This window comes from Monomorium pharaonis, chromosome 4, assembly GCF_013373865.1.
Source record: "Monomorium pharaonis isolate MP-MQ-018 chromosome 4, ASM1337386v2, whole genome shotgun sequence".
Taxonomy (NCBI): domain Eukaryota; kingdom Metazoa; phylum Arthropoda; class Insecta; order Hymenoptera; family Formicidae; genus Monomorium; species Monomorium pharaonis.
The window spans coordinates 1,089,511-1,112,302 of NC_050470.1; the positions used below are offsets into that span (position 1 = coordinate 1,089,511).

At 36.4% G+C, this 22,792-nt stretch overlaps 3 protein-coding genes, 1 long non-coding RNA gene and 1 pseudogene across 15 annotated transcripts in view; 2 read left to right on the forward strand and 3 right to left on the reverse strand.

Moving 5' to 3' along the window:
• Nucleotides 1–108: 108 nt before the first annotated feature.
• Nucleotides 109–9,530, forward strand: LOC105840328 (WD repeat-containing protein 75). Its single transcript, XM_036285427.1, has 15 exons — nucleotides 109–574; nucleotides 692–893; nucleotides 1,113–1,297; nucleotides 1,387–1,506; nucleotides 1,604–1,791; nucleotides 1,927–2,085; nucleotides 2,157–2,350; nucleotides 2,506–2,690; nucleotides 2,767–2,930; nucleotides 3,053–3,242; nucleotides 3,360–3,538; nucleotides 3,748–3,917; nucleotides 4,032–4,217; nucleotides 8,964–9,082; nucleotides 9,193–9,530. Exons 1-15 carry the CDS (start codon nucleotides 384–386, stop codon nucleotides 9,380–9,382), a joined length of 2,622 nt encoding a protein of 873 aa, XP_036141320.1. The 5' UTR covers nucleotides 109–383; the 3' UTR covers nucleotides 9,383–9,530.
• On the reverse strand, nucleotides 4,590–6,803 carry LOC105840327. Its single transcript, XM_012687228.3, has 3 exons — nucleotides 5,744–6,803; nucleotides 5,446–5,668; nucleotides 4,590–4,930 (listed from the first exon to the last, which is right to left on the reverse strand). The coding sequence occupies exons 2-3, from the start codon at nucleotides 5,539–5,541 to the stop codon at nucleotides 4,826–4,828; spliced, it is 201 nt and encodes a 66-aa protein (XP_012542682.1). The 5' UTR covers nucleotides 5,542–5,668; nucleotides 5,744–6,803; the 3' UTR covers nucleotides 4,590–4,825.
• On the reverse strand, nucleotides 9,352–14,836 carry LOC105832160 (annotated as a pseudogene).
• A 119-nt stretch (nucleotides 14,837–14,955) lies between these two features.
• Nucleotides 14,956–22,792, forward strand: part of LOC105832154 (calcitonin gene-related peptide type 1 receptor) — a 101,981-nt gene continuing 94,144 nt past the window's right edge. The window contains exons 1-3 of one of the 12 annotated variants that reach the window (XM_036285430.1): nucleotides 15,324–15,453; nucleotides 16,000–16,136; nucleotides 17,028–17,300. Coding sequence is in view for 2 of the 12 variants with exons in the window: in XM_036285428.1 (XP_036141321.1) it covers nucleotides 15,020–15,453; nucleotides 16,071–16,136 (500 nt within the window). In the remaining 10 variants the exon portion in view is untranslated. Of the gene's footprint in view, nucleotides 15,972–15,999; nucleotides 16,137–17,027; nucleotides 17,301–22,792 lie in introns of all 12 variants that reach the window. The other 11 variants (XM_036285432.1, XM_036285433.1, XM_036285431.1 and 8 more) reach the window with 11 other exon arrangements.
• On the reverse strand, nucleotides 18,531–22,233 carry LOC118645076. The gene is made up of 2 exons (XR_004962831.1): nucleotides 19,678–22,233; nucleotides 18,531–19,529 (listed from the first exon to the last, which is right to left on the reverse strand). It is a non-coding gene; the product is annotated as an uncharacterized LOC118645076 (long non-coding RNA).

Sequence of the window (22,792 nt, forward strand, 5' to 3'; positions counted from 1 at the left end):
GTGATGATAAGACAAATATATTTTTTCTCACTCTTAACTTATTGCACCAGTGCAGCAGTGCAGCGAAAAAGAACAAGCCACATGTTGATGCGCATGTCACAAAAATGGGTACTTAAGATGGCTGCTTGACTGCCTCGGTTAGGTTACAATGGTTACATCCGTCGATCCGTGCCCACTCCTCAGTGAATCGCACTCCGCCATCGGTCTCTCCTGTTATTCTTTATTACTCTGCAGTTTGCACTTACCTATATACGCTTATGATATAAGTAAACCATGTGCCTGATTTGCCATCAAGAAGTTGAAGTTAAAAAATTCAAAAAATATTTAATTTTTAAATAATATATATAATAAAAAATTTTTATGTACATACGCAAGTATCAAAAATGCAAATGAAAGAAAACTCTAATTTTATGGACACGAGTGTTAACATTATTGAACTGGACGATTCACCTGTGAAGAGAAAAGGTCGTAGAAATATGATTGTGAAGGGGAAAGATAACGGAAATATGATTGTGAAGAGAAAAGGTGGTGGAAGCATAATTGATCAACGGCCATTATTTTCTAACGATGGAGAGTAAGTCTTATCTCAATTTTTATTTCAAACAAGTTCCGTTTTATTTTCTTGAGGTTTTAATCAGCTCTATAACTGTAGCAGCTATTAATGTGTAATCAATGAATATTTTATTTTCAGAACTCTTCACATAGTATGGAAGAATGTGATAAGGGTATACAGCACACAAACAGGAGACTTTGTGCGAGAGTTTGAACCTTTGGATTATAGAATTGCCGGGATAATAGGGTATCCTGATAATGCCAGTGTTATTATTGGTTGCACTGAAAATGGCGAATTAGATTTCTGGAATTGCCAAAGTGGCATTATCACAAAGAAATTAGTAAGAGCTTGAAATGTTATTTCATTTGTTAACATTTCGATTTTGCTTTTTACATCACATACATATCAAGACTATATATTTTTTAATTTTTAATTTATATACTTTGTTTCTTAACTTTTAATTCTTTAATTTTTTTATTAATTTCTTTGCTCGTTATTGTGAACTTATATTAAGTATTGAATAAATAATATGAATATATATATATTACTATTTTTGCAGCATTTAAAATCTTTAGTAGAGAGCAAGGCAAAAATTAAAACTTTCCACATTGTGAAATACAGAACTGCTCAGGGAAACGAGATATGCCAAACGCTAATAACCTATTTCTCTAATTGTGGAAATAAGATATATGTACTTTTATTTGACATAGAAACTGGAGTGTGCATTAAGTCTATATATATCTAGTAAGAAAAAGTTACTATTAAATTTTGTCTGATAGTTATGTGAATGATATTAATTATAATTTTTATAATTTATAACTTATTTCCTTTAGCACCAAAACACATGAATATTATATTGATATAATTGGGAATTATGGAGAGAATTTAATAGCACTTTTACATGACACAGATTTACACATATTAAATCCAGCTAGAAATTTAGTCGATAAAATGTAAGATATGTTGGGATTTACACACACACACATACAATTTATTTATATATGTTGAAGCGTTACACATATTAATTTTAAATACTTAATCTAAATGTAGACACAAGACTGGTAAAACTGGTAGATTACCTACTTGCATAGCGGGGCATCCAGAAGATGAGTGTGTTGCCACAGGAGATTCTACAGGCCGTGTGCTAGTATGGAGAAATTTATTCCAGTCTAGACCATATACAGCTGTTTTTCACTGGCATACATTACCAGTTACAGAAATAGTGTTTAGTAAATCAGGTAATATAGATTATAATTTATAATAGGAATAGAATTTGTAATGTATAACTTGTAATACATTTACAAAGTATTTCTTACAAAACATTAAGTTGTGAACACGATATAGGCATATAACACACTTGTTTATTTTTACAGGTGGTCATATGTATACAGGTGGTGGTGAATGTGTATTGGTAAAATGGACTTTAGCAAATCCCCAACATAAGTCATTTCTTCCACGCCTACCGGCGCCTGTTAAACATTTAACTATTGCACCAGATAATTTATATGTTGCCGTTTCGACTTTAGATAATGGTAAAATTTTTTGTTGCAAAGTTCAAGTTATAGTCGCTTTATGACAACTGATTATATTTGGATTGTAACAGGTATTGTTGTTGTAAATCCTCAAAGAAAATTGACCTCGGTGATACAAAATTTTACATGGGGTGTTGCTTCGTCATCCAAAGATTTATTTCCTGCGGGGCTTATTATTGATCCGAGAACAGGTAGTCTCGTTCTAAATAGTCGTACTGGACACGTACAATTTTACAACACTCATACAAAAAACCTATTGTACAATGTGAGTAAAACATTTGTTACATAAAAGATAAAGAATAAAATATTAAAAAATTCGAATAAACAGTGAAAGTTATAATTGAAAAAAAATGGAATAAAAATAGAATAAAAATTAGAATAAATAATAAAAGTAAAGAATATTTTAAATAAATTTTTTAGATTAATATAACTGCTCAAAATTTCCTAACTCAAGAACGCGATGTAATTATTGTAAATACCGAAGTTACAAAAATAGCTTTGAATCATGATGGTACATGGATGGCAACGGTCGAAGAACGAAATGACAAAGCTTCATCTATAGAAGTTAGATTAAAATTTTGGCTCTACGATCTGAAGAAACAAATGTAAATATATAAATCCTACCATATTTGTTTAGACTAATATACTGCAATGTTAATATATAATTTGTTAATATTTTAGATTTGTATTAAATACTTCTATTGAATTACCTCATGAGAATGGAATAAATGCATTAAATTTTCAACCAGATACAATATTTGATGACGGAGAATGGTTAGCGGTTACCACTGGAAAAGATAATAAATTTAAATTATGGAATTTGGGAAAATCTTCCATTGTAGATAGTAAATATATCTAATTATTTGTTTTATATACTAAAATAGCTTTATTAGGGGAATATATTATGTGTTATTATATATTAACGAAATATATATTTTATTTTTTGATATAATTATATTTGTTATAGACAAAGAGATAAAACATTGGTATTGTTATGGAGTAGGAGACTATCACAATCTAGCTGCTTCAGATGCGAGTTTTTCAGTGGATGGTTCGTTATTAGCTATTGGTTTTAATTCTACCTTAACTTTGTGGATACCCGAAACTTGCGAGTTAAAATCCAGTCTTACACATTCTCAATATAACCATCCAATAACGTAAGTCGAGAAATTAAAGTATGTCTATAATTAATAAATATATTGTTAACAAGTCTAGTCTTCTTTCTAAACATGAAAAGTGATTGTTTATAAGTGTATAATAAAATGTTTACACAGACGAATAGAATTTGGCAAACAGGAGGCCTGTCATCTTGTTGTAGTTGTGTCTCAGCAGCACATAACAGCTTGGAATATTTTAACTCTTGCTATAGCGTGGAGCGTACCTTTGAATGTCGTGAGTCTCGCATGTGACCTAAAATCTACATACATGGCAGCATTTACATCTGACAATTCATGTACGATGTACAGTATATAAATGCCTTTTTATTATAAACTATTTATTTTATTGCTAAAAGAATAATCATTGATAATTTTACCTTAAAATATATCGTAATATTGTTTTTATATTATATAACATTCTTATATATAACATTCACATCATTATATTTTTATCTTATTTTATTATATTCTTAATATACAAAAAGATATTCACTTTCTTTTTTAGTATACGTGTTTACACCACAAAGTCCAACACTTGTTTATAAGAAAACATGCCTTATCGAAAATACCAGTTTCATATTAGCAGCTGCTTTTGTACCTCATCTACAGGAAAAACGTAATTCCTTTAGCCAATGGCAACGAAAGTCGCAGTTATTTTTTTTGGATTCGAATCAAGTATGTCATATATTTTAATTTGAATTAATTTACGTTTTATTGTGTAACGTTTGAATTAATTTGGAATATAAGTATATTTGTTTTTTATTATTTATTATTGTGTACTTTTTTTAGGAATTACTGACACTGGAGCCAGAATCCGAAGCGAGTGTTTCTTTAGAAATTATTTTAGATAAAGGAACCATGCCATTGCCGACCGCCTTCTCCAACTTTATAGCGGCTCAAACGTCTTCAAGCAAAGAGAAGACTGTTGCGCAAGTTCATGAACATCTTGGCACATCAAAAGGAATGATACAAGAAGTAGGTAGAATTTTGAATTTTGAATTTTGAAATTTGTTTTACGCAAAGATTTATCTAAGTCGCATTTTGTGTACAAATTTTTTAAGATTAGAAAATATAAAATATTTTTTACTCTAGAAGAAAAGTAAACAAATGGAGACAATTTACAAAATAAATAAGGGTTTATTAATCTAAAGTGTAAAAAATGAATATAAAATAACAAATGAATTATTCTATAAGAAATAATATAAAAAATTATTTCAATTTTTTGTTTTAAATATATCTCATATAAAATTCAGAATAAAATTTACAAGAATAGAATTCCGAGATGAAGCTAAAGAGATGAAGTTTTATCAATGAAAACATAATATAGGATATAATATTTTTCTAATCATGATTGTCAATTGCATTTATGTCGATTTTTTAGTAGAATTACATTTTAAATTATTGTTGCTTTTTAACATAAATGCTTTTATGAAGATGTCTATAATTTAATTTAAACTAATTTAAATAAATTTAAACTTATTTAGTTTAACAACTTGAAATGATGTGTCTTGCACAATCGGACGATGAAATTTGCCGTAAGACATTATAATTGTCAATCGTGGATCGTATTGAATGTCCATTTGTCAGTGTCTTCTTCCTAAACGATAATTTCGACACCGACGAACAAAATCGAACTTTCTATAGCGGAGACAATGCCATTGCGGAATCTGCCTCATGTTCTCGATCGCCTGCAAATTGTATAGCTTAAACAGAATTATTAGGATTATTGAGTAAAAAATTGAAAAATTAGCTCAAGAGATTAATTAAAATTGCGGAAAAAATTAACTAACATAATGACCAAACTGCATTAATTAAGTTATATTGAGAAGATTAAAAGTCATTGAGATCTTGACGAAAAATCTTCTTGTTTATAAGATCACCTACGGTTCAATGTGATTGGACACATCATCGTACTCTCTCAGACAAATAAAGATTGGTTTAATGAGGAACGTTCAATGACCAACGTCCACTCGTACTTTCGACATTACAATGTACATCCCACGTGCTTACAATGGAGAAAAATATGAATCGCATTTCTTATAATTGACGCTCAGCGAGAAAAAAGAATCTCTTTCACGCTTGTACGTGTTTGGCATCAATATAATCGCAAAACAATCCAAAATTGATAAATCGCACAATTTCCAATTACATTATTTTTAAATATCGGCTCCCTTAACAAGATATCGCATACAAAGATACTTACTGCTTCACTGTTGCTAGCGGGATATTCGAGGGTGATCACTGCGAGTAGTAACATTGTAAACAGGCACGACACCAATTTTAATGCAATCAGCCTCATTCTTGAAACCGGCTTTTTTTGGCGAGAAGGTCTAGATTTTTTCGAATCTTTTTTTAGTTTCTTCCAGTCTTCTTGATCGATGATTATAATCAAATCGCTTTTCGAGCTTTTTGTGAATAGTTTCTTTCTTCAGTGGAAAAATGCAAATTAATTCAAATATTGCATCAAAATTTTCTACAGAGTTTATATCAAGCAATTTTACCTAGTCTCTAACGTAAGTGATTGTGACGATGGAATCGACGAACCGACACGGTTTCAAGGCGATATAACTTGAGGATGGACAAATATTTAGTAGTCCTTCCGAGAGCTGGCAGACGCGGAGTAGATCCTTCACGTATGTTTCAACGCTCCGCGAACGACTGGCTTTCAGCAGAAGTCTCGCCCATAGTTTAATATAGAGACTCCCACCCTCTCACGGCGTTCTAGTTGTCCCTTTAGGACGGCTGGACAACAGGCAAACTTCGTTGGAAATCCTGTGCCTCTCACATCACAATCGTATTGCTCTATCGTTGCAGCGTTGTAACATCCATTCATATGTATTCTTGTATATGTGTGTGCGCGTGTGTGCGTGTATATATATTTTAGTTTATTTTGACGACGTTATCAGTCGTCTTGTCTTTTTTTTGTGTGGGCGGAAAGTTGGAGTGGCAAATTGAACAGAGTGAGGTAGAATTGTATTGGAAAAAGCAGATAAGGGCAAATGTAACATGTATCGTATTCGCGTATCGAATAATTAATTCGTGCCATCCCGAAAATAAACTTGAGAAATATCTCGTCGAGGAATTTATCGAAAGTAGTTACGCGCGAGACATAACGTGTTCTGTCGCTATCAGAAACGAATACCACGTTAAAAGTAGCTTTATCCGTCGCTATTCACCCGCGGTGAAAGCATAGGGTATATTTCCATTTTGATTCAAGTGCACGTCCTTGGATACGATTGATCTTGAACAAGGGAGCGTTGAACTCGTTACAATATGCATTGTAATGCACAATGAATGTTTGCGATGCACAACTCGATTGAAGTATTTTATTTAAAATGTTGGAAATATTGTAATAAAATTAGTTGGGATATGACTTTTACAGTATATTTTTGAATTTGAATTAAATTGAATATCTGTTGTTTATGTTCAAAAATAGAGTTTTTAATATCTTTATAGGAATATCTTTATGTTATGTCCGTTTTAAAATGTTTCTAATCTATAGCATTTGTGGTCAATCTCAATGCATGTACAGAGTGTCCCAAGACATAAGGGTCAACGCTCGTAAAAAGGTAGAAGGGATTGAGATGAACATAAAAGTCCAATATTGTCTTGGGTTAGATCCAATAATCGAGATATTAACGTATGGAATCGGTAAATAATTTAATTAATTTCTATCGTAATTGTGAACAGTAAATTAATGAAAGCTTATCATACATTCACGACAGATTTTTTCTTCCGTGTTATGGCTCGAGCGGATCGAGCTTTTCTCTCTGCGCATAATTTGAAAAATTAATACCTCGATTATTGGTGGACCTAACCCAAGACAATATTGGACTTTTATGTTCATCTCGATCCCTTTTACTTTTTTACGAGTGTTGACCAGTATGTTTTGAGACATTCTGTATATATATATATATATATATATATATATATATATATATATATGTATAATGCATCTTACTAAAAAAGTGAAATATAATATTGAAACAATCTAAAAGACTTGATTTTGATAAACAAAATTAATTTTGTCATAAAATGTCATTTCACAATTAATCATGTATATCATGATATTTAAAAACACGATAAAGCTTGCATCTCAGTTAATTTTTAAAGTATTTCCGCATTGATTATATAAAACACTCTGTGCGATGTGAAAATAATGAACGATGTTGTCGCAGAATTGACTGGGATTGATTGCAAATATAAAATCAGGCCAGCAGGAACAAAGTTTTATCTTGTTCACTGACCATCTCAATTGTTGCCATTGATACCTGCTAATAAAATGCAGAGGACAAGATCTTACTGATAGATTAATGAACATTTTGTAATGATATTTTACGATCAATTCTAATCTCTCTAATTAAAAAAAAAATGTTTTTGCCGTCATATTTTACGATATTTACTTGATATTTATATAGTTTTGAATAATTAGAAAAATTATGCAAAAAATTATATAATTCCATTTTCATCATATAATCTAAAAAGTGATGACTTTTATATTTCCTTGAAAAATTGATTTCTTAAAAATTAATTTTATCATCATTTGTTCCGCCTCAAACCGTATAACTTTTTGTTTAAAACATTTTTTCCGAAAATGTTTCATTTTCATGAGAATCAACTGAATCACTTAAAGTGAAATATCTTGTATTTATTTACTTTACAAATATATTTTATTTTTATTCTATTTATTTTCTCTCTCTTAATATCCATATTGATATTGATTTTTTAATATTTATTACGGAGAAGTTTATTAATTTTAGCTTACTGAATATTTGCATTAAATGGATCGAAAGATTGGATTTTCTTTCCACGTTAAAAATAGAATTTTTGTGCTCAAAATAGACCAAGATGTCTTCTTTTCTCTTTTTTAGATTATTATGCGCAAGTAGAGTTGACTAAGTACTTTATTAATGACTGTGAAACGTTACATCACGAACGTCAGACTTTACACTTGGTAATTGTCTTGATTATAATGATAATAAACTACATTCTCTGACCATTTCAAACGTTTTTCATACGAACAATTTCGTGAATATTGTCGTCATGATTCTCTGAAATGGACCAAAGTTGTTATTGACAATTGCGTCATCCTAAAAATGAGAAATGCGGACGAACGTGATCTAAATGCATCATATTGTCAGCAGTGTAAGTTTTGCGCCATTTAAAAGAGGAAAATAAGAGATTTTTTCTTCAAGTATTGTTTTAAAAAAGTATTAAGCCAAGTATTGTGGATTTTTTAATAAATCTTGTTATTTAAAGTATTTATTTATTTGAAAAGAAAAACGTTACATTTAATGACAGAGTTATAAATATTGTGATTCGACGAGTAAGTCGACGAAATTAAAGCGCATTTTAAGTTTTAAATAACAATACATATAGATGCGCGTTTGTCACTAAAATGTACACATTGCGGAGAATATTCGTGTGGGTTGCAACAGACGAATCAACCTAGATCTGAAGTAGAAGATTGCAGGAATTGCACAAATTTCACTTGGAGGTGTTGCTGTGTGTCAGCTTTAAAACTAATTAGCTAGTCGCCTGACCAACCGATTATCACAAGTGCCGCATACGTGGCAAACGTGTTGTGAACTTATTGCGAGGTTGATGCGTTCTATTAATATCTACATTCGTACGCAACATTTTTTAAAGAAATGATTCCGCAGAGTGTATTTGCTTATGGTCACTTTAACGTCACTTTAATCATTACTCTTTTTTTTTCAGTTACTTAGCGTGTCCGCTCACACTTTGCCACCAATGAGACTGTTGTGCTCATCATTTATTACGTCGCTAGCGGGACAACAATCCTTAAGGAATTATTCCAGAAATGCCGAAAATCTTAGGTATGCGAAATTAACTTGCGCAAGTTATTGTTTGTTAAAGTACTTTATCTTTTCACACACATACACACAGTTTGTTAAAATATTCGAAATATGATTATTATTATTTTCAGAGACAGTGATGATGATGCTCAAGATAATATTTCAGTTGTAAGCGATAACGAGGTACTACCACCGATCAAACCCGCGGTTACGCCGACGAACGAGATGGAGGATATGGACGACGATGCAAACGCACAACTTATTAATCACGATTGGTTTTTCCTATCCACTATATTTCCTGATCAAGATAATATTTCCTGATTCGTGTGAAAGTTGCTGTGCAAATTATAATGGTAAGATAATAAAATTATCAATTTAGTGAACGCATAACTTCCTTATAAACTGAAATATATAAGAAATGTACAAAGTACGTTGATATAATATTAATAAAAAATTTGATACGTCTTAATCAACTATATAAAATACATATTTAACTCTTTAAGATGGTTTTAATAGTTGATCCAGTCGCGAAGCGAGTTCGTCGAGTTCGATGACAGTCTCGCTGATCCTTATTTTGTATACCAGATCTGTCTCCATTATAGAGAAAACGCTCTCTTTCCTGTTTCGAAGAAAATTATCGCCGAAAGATGCCGAGTCATTCAGAATCCGCGTGCTAACATTTTCGTCCATTAGAACCGTAGGCAAGCAAATTACTGCGTCAATAATAGCTCTTAATTGTTGTTCCTCCATGCCTTCGATTAGTTTAGACCATGGGGGTGTTTGCGTACGAATTTCGTGAGTGTTCAGGGTCTCGCGCAACGTATTGTAATAATGACGCAACATCGCGCTTTTCCAATTTTCTCGGAAATTCCAATCCATGCACAAGTACAAAAACTGTTGTGCGCCAAGGGAGAATACCTCATCAATTGAAAGTCTATCAGTAAGCATTTAGGCATCACGTTGTTATTGAAGAGAAGATTGTTGCCCCAGAGATCTCCATGACTGACTACGTTCGTCTTTGTGCGTGACGGCCTCATAGCGTAGTAATACACCTGCGGTGCTATTCCGTAACCACTTACCGACAACTGTCAATGTCGTTAAGTGTCGTTGCGCATATTTTTTCATATATCAAAATACGTGCGCAAAGACACTCAACAACATCGATAGTTATCGGTAAGTGGTTACGGAATAGCAACTCTGTTCGTAGGTTGGGATCGTGTCCTAGCCGCTCAGCTATGGCTGCAGCCACATCGACACCCGCTTCGAACCATGTCATGTTCCGCGCCGTGTCATTGCGAATAAAAACTGTTTCTACGAAAACGTTGGGATACAACCGGTTTAAGAGTATGCCGAGGCGAGTTTCCGTCAGTAGGGAGGCGGCATGCAATCGCGCGACAACGTTTAAACCCGCACGCACGAGCGTCTCGTCAAATAGTTTTGTTCTGCATTGCCTTTGCTACTCAATTCCTCGAAGACTATCAAATCGTTCTTTACTTTGTAGCACGTAGGCGCCCATGGTTCCCCATAGTATTCCTCATTGAACAACGGTATTATGACGCCGTAATGTTTCGTCTTTTTATGGAAGACACCCTTTTTTTATCACGTAGTCGGCTTGATCGGGCACATGATATGACAAGGTCTTCAGAAAAAATGAAAGAGTGACAGTTTCCTTTTCCCTCTTGGGTGTTATATCGAGTCGATAATAAGAGCTGAGAAATCCGAGCATACCGTTGGAGTACGGTCGAATAGCCTATTCTATTAGATCGGCGTCATTGCTCAACGAGCGTTTTACCACCTCTTTCACTTCTTCGAAAGAGAGCAATTTATAAATGTCATTATTCTTGATGACACTCACGGTTTCCATTTCAAGATATTCTTTTATACATATAACGATTGATCGATACATATAACTGTATTCTTTTCATAAACGATACTTTCAGGTAAATGAGATATCAGGACATTCAGGAAAGTTTTCTTATTTTTATATATCTACTCGTTAGTGTTGCGTATTTCAGAGTTCTGCCACATAGATGTGACAGGAGAGGTAGCGCATATCAGCGAAATAGAGAGACATCACGAGCCGGTTTTAGACGATGCGAGCGTTCCTTACACTCTTATTTGATGCTAGAATCATTAGAATGTTGTTGACTCTTTGAAACACACGGTCAATATATCGTCTCGAAAAGAGTATTATCGCTATGAAGAGACTGAAGGCACTTTCGATGGAAGCTAAAATTAAATGTGTGTTTGAACGGTTATTAAAATAATTTAATTTTTAATAATAATTTGAGAATACCTGTATAAGTATATGATTTTGAATTTCAGGGATTTAGAGTTATTTTTACGAGAATATTTGTAGACTACAGTTAAGATCTTTTATATCTGTTAGTAAATTTTTGTGTATTGCGTATCTTTATCTGATTTGTTTGTCGATAATACATCGATGTAATCTTGGCGTGCAAATGGCATAGTGTTTGAACAAAATCTGTTTCACACTTTTGTTGCAATGCTATAAATATCTATTGTGAAATTCAGACGTGCAAAATCCAAAATTTGATTTTATCTTTCTTATTTTACATTTGAGTATTATTGCAATAAAACAAATTATAGAAAATATAATTCTAATGTCGTATCTTGACTAAAATTTTACATGACAACTTTTGAATTAAGAAGTAATATTATGAATATTAGATAAGATTACTGCATTAATCGCTGTATACATAATCATCAATAACTGTATTTAAAATATTGAAATAATAATATTTTAAAATAATATATTGTAAATTAATTGATATTTTTTATATCAGAATTTGTGTATAAATTTTATTAAAATATCATATATTTTTTATTTGAAAATGTAATTAAATATTAAGTTGTTTTTGTTCGTTTATCGACTGATGCAGTGATCCTATCGTTAGTCACAGTTAAGTACAGATTTAGAAGCTTCAATCGATTCTATCTGTAAGACGAAACTGAAAGAGAATTATTGAAGATTATTGGAATGAATAAATGAATTATTGTGAAGAATTATTAAAATTATTTATTTTCGCTATAGCAACGAATTTTATTTAATCAGCTTTAAGCATTTCAGAAACGAAGCGACGAGGGCTTGGGCTTATTCGTGATGATGTCGACGATAAGATTATTCTACGGTGCGGTTGACAAAAAAGCATGGTATTTCTTCTTGACCTATATGCAGCAAATTCGTTGTCAGACAATATATCCCACGCATCTTTCTCTTAGCAACTGTCATTCAACATCGTTTTGCATGCAAATGTCTCAATGTCTGTACGAAATTATAAAACTCGGAAAAAATGATCAAGATTCTTAGTTAACCCAATTTTAACCTAATGTAAAATTAAATTTGAATTTTCGTAATTGCTATTCTTTAAAAATGTTTTTTTGATCTATTTATTTTTTTACTTTCCAAGAACTCAAAAGATTGGAGATATTAATTTTGCAATTTAAATTATCGATTGTCGATATTTTTATTTCCATTTATCTCGATGCTGCATTGTCAATAAAGTGATTACGATTGCTGGTGTATGATATTTGTTATGTTATGTTAGAATATAAAAAATTATTGTATAATACATATATACACCTAAGCGCTGGCATTACTTTCAAAGTATTAATTATTCAAATGGAGCACATCTTGTATTTACATTGACTTGTGTTGACATTAGATTTTGTTTTCTTATTAAAAGAAGTACATTTAAATAACTTCTTAAATAACTAAGGTTTTTTTTAACGTTTTAAAATTCGTCGGAGACCTCTCGTATGCACGTATTCGAATGATTAAATTCAATTACAATTGTGGCTCGGTGAAACGTCGGCAGTCGGTTACATTTTAAACAGTCGAACGCTACCTAAATTATCGTCAGTGAGTAAACAACGTATACTTTGCAGTCACATTTGCAATCGATTGTACACTTGATCGTGTATGAACGAATTGGCTACAATAAAATTTTATATCGAAAATATGACAATTTCTGTAATATTGTTTAATTGATTGATTAATATTTCTCACTAATATAGAATGTTTGCTCACTTCAACACAAATCTTATCTTCGAATACGTGCCGAGCAAAGCATTAGAATAATTTTAAATTATTCTAATTGAAATGAAAAATGCAAAGTTGGACGTGTTAAAAGATTATCGAGCGCGCGCTTGTTAAGTTGCTATCTGTTTTACATTATTTATCTAATGTGTAATCAAGTACGATCGGCATGTAGTGTAGATTTTAGCTGGCAAAATGCAAGCAATTTTCAAGCTCATTTTATTTTGATTCGGAGAGAGTCATCCGAGTAATATACAAGAAAAACAGACTGGATGGACTCCCAACAAATTAAAATTATTATTAAATTTTACGATACTATTCTTAATGCCATCTCCTAAATCCGAAAAAAAAACTTTGAGGGCAATTACGAAAACTGCAGCTTAATTTTATATCGGTTAAAGTGAAGATGAAATCAATCAAAAGTAAAGGTAAAAGGACGAAATTTTTGAGCTTTTATCTATATTTATACAACAGATTTTTTTAGTTTTGCAGTTTTGTAATTTTTCGTATGACAAATTCGCTCGTTGTTTCGCAAGAATGCTAATGGCAGATTTTCCCTCTCTAGTCACGGTAAAAATCGACGCAGAGGACGTCGCTGTAATTGTTTCGTATTTTTTAGCAAATTGGTTTGAAACGATTTAGGAGGGTGATTTCTAGAAAATGCCTCGGGATATCGTGAGCCCGGGCATAAAGAGAAGTTTGAGAAAATGTGGCTAGGAAAAACAAAGCTTTAATATATCTCACAATTCTTTCTCTTATGTAACTATATTGCGTTTCTTTTAGATATATTTTATTTGCTTTCTTTTCTCTCCCGCGGTTGTAAGGCGCGAGTATACGGAGTGTGCTCTGAAAAAGACGGTGTCCCCAAGGAAGACACTTCGTTTCTATCTGGTGATGTAATCTCGAAAGAATATTTAACTTATATCTAATGAGATGTACACTCTGAAAAAAGCCGCCGCTAAATAGGGGCTTCGGGGTAACAAAGCGTAAAATCGCCACGTGACGTTGCTCAGTCATCCGGTGAAGGATCCTCGAGAAGATTCCATCACTTTCTCGCGAGTCAATTTGTTGCACTTTGAATATTAGTTCACGCAACCGTGCGATACCGACGATTCTATAAACCCGCTAAACTTGCGAGGAAGCATTCGAGCTTAAGTACTTGGCGAAACTTTAATTATCGCCGGGAGACATTCGAGATGACTGGCTTGTTTCGCCAAGTGTATTCGGCGTAATTGCGTTATCGTGCGATCCGACGGTTCCGATACTTGCATTTTAGTTTTTGCGTAATGAACTTTACGATACCAACTCCTTTCCGAAAGAACCGTGCTTCTCATAAATGGTAAAGATTTGCCTAAATAGATAATCCCGATAAGCAAAGTGTGGAAACACAATTATGCATCACAATGGTATAAATTAACAAAAATTTCATTATGTTTTGCGCTAATTGTAAGATAATTTGCTATAAAAACGAGCAGTTTTATTAAAATAAAATGTCCAAAATAATATTTAAAAAAGAATTATACACACATATTCAATTTGAGATATAAATATTTCATAAGTACTTGATTCTTTACAGGGATGTATAATAGAAACTATTCGAATACGCAATCGAATCCAATCGAATCGAATCAATTGAATGAGGTGAGATTTGATTTGGATTTGAATCTTATCCCAAGTAAGATCCCAAGTATTGACAATTATCTTGACACATATCTTGATAATTTTATAAAGCCATATTTAAAATGATTTTGTTACATATTCAATATTATTTACATCATTTTTTATTATATGTTTTAAAATTCCATCCAACAACAATAACGTTGTTAATTAAAAGTTATGTTTCCACGATTCGATTCTTGATAAAGGAAACTCGATTTGCACCTAATACTTTATTTAAAATGTCGTCACGCTATAAATGTGCGATGTTTCCTATCGGGCAAATTGTGCAGTCATTTGTTAAAATATGTACTACGAGCCGAGCGTTACGAGTTAGCTCGTTTCTTCGTCACGCAACTTCAGTCTTCCGCGAAGTTGATCGAGAGGAGCTCGCGGGGGCCAAAGCAACCCTCTTCTGCTCCGATGTTTTGCTCCGCGAAGGGTATCGCGGTGATGGCGAAGGGGTCGTCGTCGTTGTCGTCATCGGCGGGAGCTATTCATTGCCGCCAGTTTCTCGGCGGTGGCGGCGCGCGCACTTCGAGTCACGTTTGGTTCGCGCCCGCTCGAGAAGGAGTTTAGTAGCAGCTGCGCGTCCGCGTGGTGTTACGCGAACTCATTGCGAGCGACGTATCGCGATCCGGTCTGTCAATCGTCGGTCGTCGGTCGTCGGTCGTCGGTAGGAAGGCTACGTACGCAGTTTGCCGTTCTCCGTGCGACTCGATGAAGAGGAGCGCGAGACGACAACGAAAACGACGACGACGACGACGACGACGACGACGAGGGGCGGACGGGTTGGCGCGCGCCGTCTGAAGTCTGAACTTTGCCGCGAGATTCCGCGCGAGAGCGAGCGAGTGCTGCTCGAGCGAGGGCGAAGTGTTGCACGCGCGCGTCGCGAGGACCACCATCAGTCGAATCACCAGTCGATCGTCGTCGTCGTCGTCGTCGTCGTCGTCGTCGTCGTCGTCGTCGTCGTCGTCGGCGCCGTCGGCGCCGAACCGGAAAGAGAGGAGAGCGAAGGACGCGCGGCACCACGTGTGTCTGCTGTGTGTCCGCGGCGGCGATACGATTTACACCGTCGGGCCGTCGGCGTTATCGGCGCGCGTACATACGTGCCGGGGCGGGAAAACGCGCGTGCGGGACGACGAAAGGTTCTCCCGAGCGGAAGGACTCGAGGTATTACGCTCGTACCTCGCGGTAACGGTTTTGCCTTTTTGCCTCTTAGCCGCTCCAGCGGGATGGAAAGCCCTTTAATCATTCGTCGAGGCGATCCTTTTTTTATTTACTTTTTTTTAGAAGGTTAAAAGGCGCCTCGTGCGCGAGGAACGGCGCGGTCTTGCCGCTGGGACGTTGTAAAAAAGTGTAAGTATGCGGGGAATCTCCCCCTCCCCCGCTCCCTACCCCACGGTGCTGGCGCGAAATAATATAATCGCGCCCCCCCTCCTCCCCCCCGAGTTTTTGCTTCTTCGATTTGCGTGTCTCGAGTCACTCGCGCGATTTTAACATTCGCACCACGTACCCCGGGTAGAACGCAGAGTCGTCAGAGTCGTAATAACATCCATAAGGATATGTCATCGTGTGACTTTATTTGTCACTTATAAGCACATAAAAGGTACCATTATGACGCCGTGATGTCATCGAGAGTGGCAAATGTATCCTTGCGATATTATTATCACTTTCTGTGCACCGCTGTGTGCACTCTATCTGGGGGTACCACACCGCGATGTGTGCGCACTCTGCGCAGTGCTTTTTTTTTCTCTCTCGTTTCTAATGGTGCCGAACTTGCTGAGAGGGGGTTGGTAACAATACGAAGTTTGCCGCGAAGCGCGCCAAGTTCTCGCCTCTCTCTCTCTCTCGTCGAGAAGGGTCGCGCAAAGTTTCGCGGAACGGAACAGAAATTAACGCTCACGGCAGGATAGGAAAGTACGCTAAGTATTTCGCCCGCGATGGGGGCAATCGATCCCCGCGTACGGCGAGAAATTCGGGAAATTAAATCCGCAGGGTGTCCCCCTCTTCCTCTCCTCCCGAGCTGAGCGCGTCGTAAATAATTAGTCGGGCGATTAAAGGTTAGGGAGTCGCGTCGAGTGTCTCCCGGCGAATAATTAAAATCCCGCGGGGGCGCCTCTCGTCGAATAATTCCCGTCGCGAGGGTTCAAGCGGGTTTGCGCGTATTATCGTCATCGTCGTCATCATCATCATCATCGTCATCGTTGTCGTGTGTGCGTATGTGTGTACGTGTGTTTGTGTCGTCAGGTTTCGCTGCGCGGACACTGATGATGTCCAAAGTGCGGTAAATCGCGCGGGATCGATCGATCGATCAGAGAGAACGAACGAACGTGTCCTGATCCGATCGCATTTGACGATCTCCGTGCATTCGGCAGCGATAGCAGGCACGCCCACGCTACGTTACGAAGAGGAGAGAGAGAGAGAGAGAGAGAGAAAAAGAGCCCGGGCGCGGCGGACGTGGTCGTCGCCGACCGCAGAGACGAGCGTTCATTCGGACGCGTAGGACTGCCTACGTCCCTGGTGAGTACGCGTCCTTGCCAACTAGATGAAATTATTCAAATGGCACACCCGCTGTGCAATTACCGTGCGAAATACGCGCGCGGCGGAGATACGCGCGAGAGCGCGCGTCGCTCATCGCGCATCACGGAACATTCGCGATTCCTCTTCGTCCGAATCGAATCGGCGCGGCGGTTTATCGGGCTCCGCCTGCGCGCGCGCGCGCGCGCGCTAATCTCCAATGATTCTAACCCGAGAAAGCGGGACCCTCTCGGAAACGCGCGTCTGTTTGTGCAACGCCGAGGCCATCGAGGAGTCTCTCGTGCTCGAGAGCCTCGATAATTCTTTCAGAACCAGACGGCCGTACGCACTTGAGGTGTGTTTGCGAAACTTAACGAATGGGATCTGTCGAACCCCGATGTCGACTCCCCCCGCGGGAGCTTTAATAAATTCTCCCTTCGGTATCGAGTAGCTGAACGCTCGAGATACGCGCTCGTCGAAGTTTGTGTTAAATTAGCTTCGTAAAAAGTGCCCTCCCGGCTTTCGGGATAATTATTGCGCGAGCGTTCAATTTTAATTCCTCCTTGATTTAATAGAATTATATTTAAAAAAAAATTTCTTTTTTTTTTTTGATAATTTGATAAACGTAACGGGGAAGTCCGACAGATCTTAATAGCGATCGAAAGCACGAAAGAACATTAAGGATTAAACAATCTCTTCCAGTTCTCGTAAACAATCGTTTATCTCTATTACGGCTTAATGCGCAACGGGCCACCAGTAGGTCCCTTTTTAACGACGTAAATACAATTTCGGTAGAAATAACTTCTAGAATAACGGCAGGATTTGTTTGCCCTGGCAACCCCGCGATAGCGTGTGAGTTGTGATCGTGACGAGATAATCTTGGCAGAGCAATAACTCTCGCGAAGATTCGGAAGGCTTTAACGGCAACCATATCTGTATCTGTATCACGTCCGTGTTTCGGGGCTTCATGCAGTGATGAGATTTCCGAAATATGAAACGTCCGCGTAATACGCGAAGATCGCGCTCCATTTAACATCGAGACGAAATTAAAATTTGTGCGCGTGTCCATGATAGCCGTGAATATATGTATAGATATACAAGAGCCGATGAATAAATTGATCTTCATTAAAATGTCGCCAGTCAAAATGTTGTCGCGCGCGCGGCTGCCAGTTTTTCCAAATTTAACGTTGCCGCATGAAATACGATATTTCTCGCATACGCCGCGGTGGCTCGTTTTTTTTTTTTTTTACTCACCGTACGTTATCAATTTTTATATAATTCAGCCGTTCCGAGTCTAGCTCCGAGCGTTTGCATGCTTTCACACGATAATAGAATAAGCTCGCGCCATAAATCATGATTTAGCACATTACTTTTTATTTGTATCATACTTCTAGCGCTAAATGTCACTATCTGATGTGACTATTCGATCCGACGTAATGATGCGGCGGCAGATACGATCTTTATATAAGACATAGAAAATTCAGGATCAGCGATGGTCGCGTTTAGCGTTAAATACGAAATAGGTCGCCCTTGTCTCTGATTAGCGATGCGTTTAACGCTCGCCTAGTCATGCGATTCAAAGTTTCATCTATGTAATATGAAGATCGCGTTTATTCTAGCACTGTTAAATATAAATGAGATGGTCTCGAAATGTATTCCCGTTTAGTGTAAATGTAGATTTAATTGACGAAAGTGCATCGCGCGATTGGTTATCACGAAAGGCGCGCACGTTGCTGAAACATATTCTCTAGTAATTGAATTGGAAGAAATTAATGATTTATCGTGTAAAGAGATAAACTCCTTGATCTTAGCTTAATAAAATTAACTTGCAAGTTTTCGAGTTTTTTTTAACTTTTTAGAATTTATTTTTCTGTTTATTTAGTTGTTTTAACGGAGTTACGTAATTTACCTTTTCAAAATAAATTAGAATAGAATTGCTTTTTATTATAAATTGGACATTTAATTCTGGTGCACCTTGCAGAAGAAATTCAAGGAATTATTTGTCTAATTATTTGCGAAGTGATGTCGTAGTAGGTGTCGAGAGCGGAAAACGATAGAAAATTCAGACAATTTCAATCTAACCCTTCATTTCAACGATTACAAATTCAATTTCGCAGAACGAATTCTCTTATTCGCGAGTTTCTCGTTCCAATTAATTACATTTGTTAGATATACGTCTGATTATTGCACCATCTTGGAGAAGTAGCGTTCTGATAGAATTCATCCATATATCTAAAATAATAAGTGGATAACTTTCCTTCTAGCTTTAACTACATTAAATCTGTGAGCTGATTATTCAAATATGCAAATAACTCGGCGCAAACAGACATTTTGTTTTCTCCACACGTGTCAAATGTTTTATACACTTTTCACTTCATACCTTTCTTAATAAGTTTTTTCTTCCCTTCTTTCGATCCAAATGTTGAATATATCCTTATCTCATTCTAAATGCACAAGAAGTCTGGAAACTACAGTTGAAAAGAAGTCTACTTGCTATTTCAAGAAACTTTGTTGCGAAGAAAATTCCCAAGTGTGCGACTCAGTTTGAGCTTAGCTCAAACGTAGCTATCGTACATATGCACGAATATGTCGGTTATGCGAAAGAGAGCGTTTATTATGAGAAGGAGGAGAGGAGAGAGAGAGAGCGCAAGAGCGGTAGCATTTTCGTCTAATTTACGATGCAGTTAGGTGCTCGAGGAGCACTACGTCGCGTCTTAACTCGATAAATTTGTTTAACGATGGACCATCGCCCAGAGAGAGAGAGAGAGAGAGAGAGAGAGAGAGAGAGAGGGGGGGGGAGAGGAGAACGAGTTATAAGGGTCATTAACAGTACATCGCGTATTCGTAATTAAGTTTTACTTGGACAACAATAATAACGCATTCCCATGTTCCATACCCTTCTCATTAAAGTCGATGGTTAGACCAGCAAGTCTAAAAAAAACAACTGGAAATAGAACCAGAGTATCACACATTTTTGACATAAAAAGCACATTACAAGAATTAATTTTACAAAAAACTGCAAATAATCTGTTTTATAACTATTTATTGCAAAATTAATTTTTGTAATGTGTTTTTTATATCAGAAGTATTTTTTTATGTTCTAATTTTATTTTCAATTGTTTTTTTTTGTTGCAACTTTAACGGAGACTAATGGGTTAATTTTTAATCCAACAAACTCGACGATGAATAATACTGTGACTGAATCCGACGTAAAATGATAATTTATCTTACCGCTGACAAACGCGTCTAGCGGTAAGATGGATTATAATTTCATTTATTCAATCGTAATATTATTTGTAATACTATTTTACATCGTAGATAAAACATACGAACGTAAATAATTAAGACGAGCGATTTCTTAGGTATTATTTATACGACATATATTTCTACACGATGCGACGTACGTTAAACGGGAATATTTAACGAACAGAGAACGGAAAATCAATTTATCGCCGGTAATTGAATGGCATGCACCACGCGGTAAATAAAACCAAGCAAATCTAATTAGATATGGTATCGAAATTCTGAACATATTATATTAGATAACATCGAATTGTCTGACCTTTAATCAAATTGTTTAAATTGTAAATTGGCAATTTTATGGTCGACGACTATTTTGTTTGATGCTATAAACGAAATGACGAAAAAATTTCGTAATATTCTTCGTGACTTTACGCGTAGTAAAAAAAAATCACATAACAGGTTCAAGTTCGACTTTCTTGTTTCGACTGTGAATGGCTTAATGATAATGCTTCGCGTGAATATGTTTGCATGTATTAATAAAAATGCGCCAGTGACCGTGACTTTTCGATTTTCAGCGGTATTGCGAGCGTGTGTAGTTCAAATAATCGATAGGTGTCCCATTGACATGTTCCATATCGCACGCACCGTGTCCTCCACGTATTCTTCAGTACACCTTCAGCCGCCTCGCGTGAACGTTAATGTTTTAAACGAGCGGGACCTTTGACAAAATCGCATCAGCACCATCTACTTTGTGCGCATAAAATATTTCAGAGGTGCCGGGGGGAGTGGGTTCCGCGCAATTGCGTTCGTAATGCCTCCGTAAGATAGGTAAAATATGGTCGCTCATATTTTACGATCGACGCTTTACGCGCGCTATGACATATGTTTACACTTACGCGAACAGACGTTTACGTCTCTCGCGCACACGCGCGCGAAAGAGAGAGAGAGAGAGAGAGAGAGAGAGAGAGAGAGAGACTACATTTATTTCCTTAGAATGAACGGCGGCAAAAATGGTGTTCGGGAAAAGCGAACTCACGATCTTCGCCGTCGGCGTGTCTCGAATCGTCTCATCTATTTTCTCATCTACTAACGTCGTAACGAGCGCGACTCGCTCAAATCCATTTATATCGATGGGCCTATCGCGTGTATCGGGAAGAACCTTCGACCGATGATGTGATCGATGTAGGACGTCTGATGCCTGGGCGTGCATCCGAGCGAGCGAGCGATCGCAAGGGAACACACACACCGCCTCCACCTCGTTTCGCATCCCTCGTCTCCTCGCACGGTTAATGGCCACGTCGTCGTCGAGAGCATTATCGAGTGACCTTCCTTCTCGGCCTCCTCTTCGGTCTTCGGTCTTCGCTCTTCGCGAACGTACGCTTGCGTACGTGTTCCGGTCTTCACGTGTATACGTATTATAAATGAACGTTATACCCGGTAGCTTGGGTCGTAAAAGCGAAAAGCCCAACGTTGCTCCGATAGCTCGCGAGATAGTTACGCGCGTCGAACAGTATTGAAGTGATCGAAAATAAGCTATCGCGCAAAATTGTGATACAAGACACGAACGAAGGTTGAGGGTAGAAATATGATTACACCGTATATCACTTTTTTTTTCTAGATGGTCACTTGATGCGCCGCATAAAAGTTTTTTATCTTCTGCCTTTTTTATTATTATGCTAACTAGTAAAAAATTTAACACATCTCTTCTCGCTGATTTCTTTTTTAATAGAATAATATATAATTTCTATTGTTTTTCTCCCGTGCAACGCAGCTTGTACATACCCGTGCATATTTAATTATTTGTATTCGCTTCTCGGGTAAAGGTAATTTACGAATAAATACAAGTGCATTTCAAGTACAATACGTTTTCCACCCTGGGTGTTGTTGAATCATAGTTTTTTTCGCACACACATCACTTATAAGTGAATAATTTTGCATATTTTACTCGTACGCATAATATTTGCATATTTACCTATTCTTGGCCATATTTAGCAGTTTTGCTTTTTCTATTTAGCTTTGCAACGTGTTCTCCGTGATACGTCAAACTGGTTTTTGCTTTATAAGAACACATCTACATACAAATGGAATAAATTATACAACAATATTTTCTAAGATCTGAGAGAAAGATCTTCGAAGACATCTCTTGTTAAGCACCATGCGAAATGAATTTGATACAGTTTAATGCACATTGTAGGATATTTATTGTAATTTTATTTTATATTGATGCCAATTGCATAAATGTATTTTTTAAA

Excerpts from the sequence above, each read along its gene's own strand:
- LOC105840328 (XM_036285427.1), top strand. The coding sequence starts at position 384 with ATGCAAATGAAAGAAAACTCTAATTTTATGGACACGAGTGTTAACATT. Across the intron at positions 894-1,112 it reads GCATTATCACAAAGAAATTA|CATTTAAAATCTTTAGTAGA; the intron begins GTAAGAGCTTGA and ends CTATTTTTGCAG. Across the intron at positions 2,086-2,156 it reads CGTTTCGACTTTAGATAATG|GTATTGTTGTTGTAAATCCT; the intron begins GTAAAATTTTTT and ends GGATTGTAACAG.
- LOC105840327 (XM_012687228.3), bottom strand. The coding sequence starts at position 5,541 with ATGAGGCTGATTGCATTAAAATTGGTGTCGTGCCTGTTTACAATGTTA. Across the intron at positions 4,931-5,445 it reads CCGCTAGCAACAGTGAAGCA|GCGATCGAGAACATGAGGCA; the intron begins GTAAGTATCTTT and ends TACAATTTGCAG.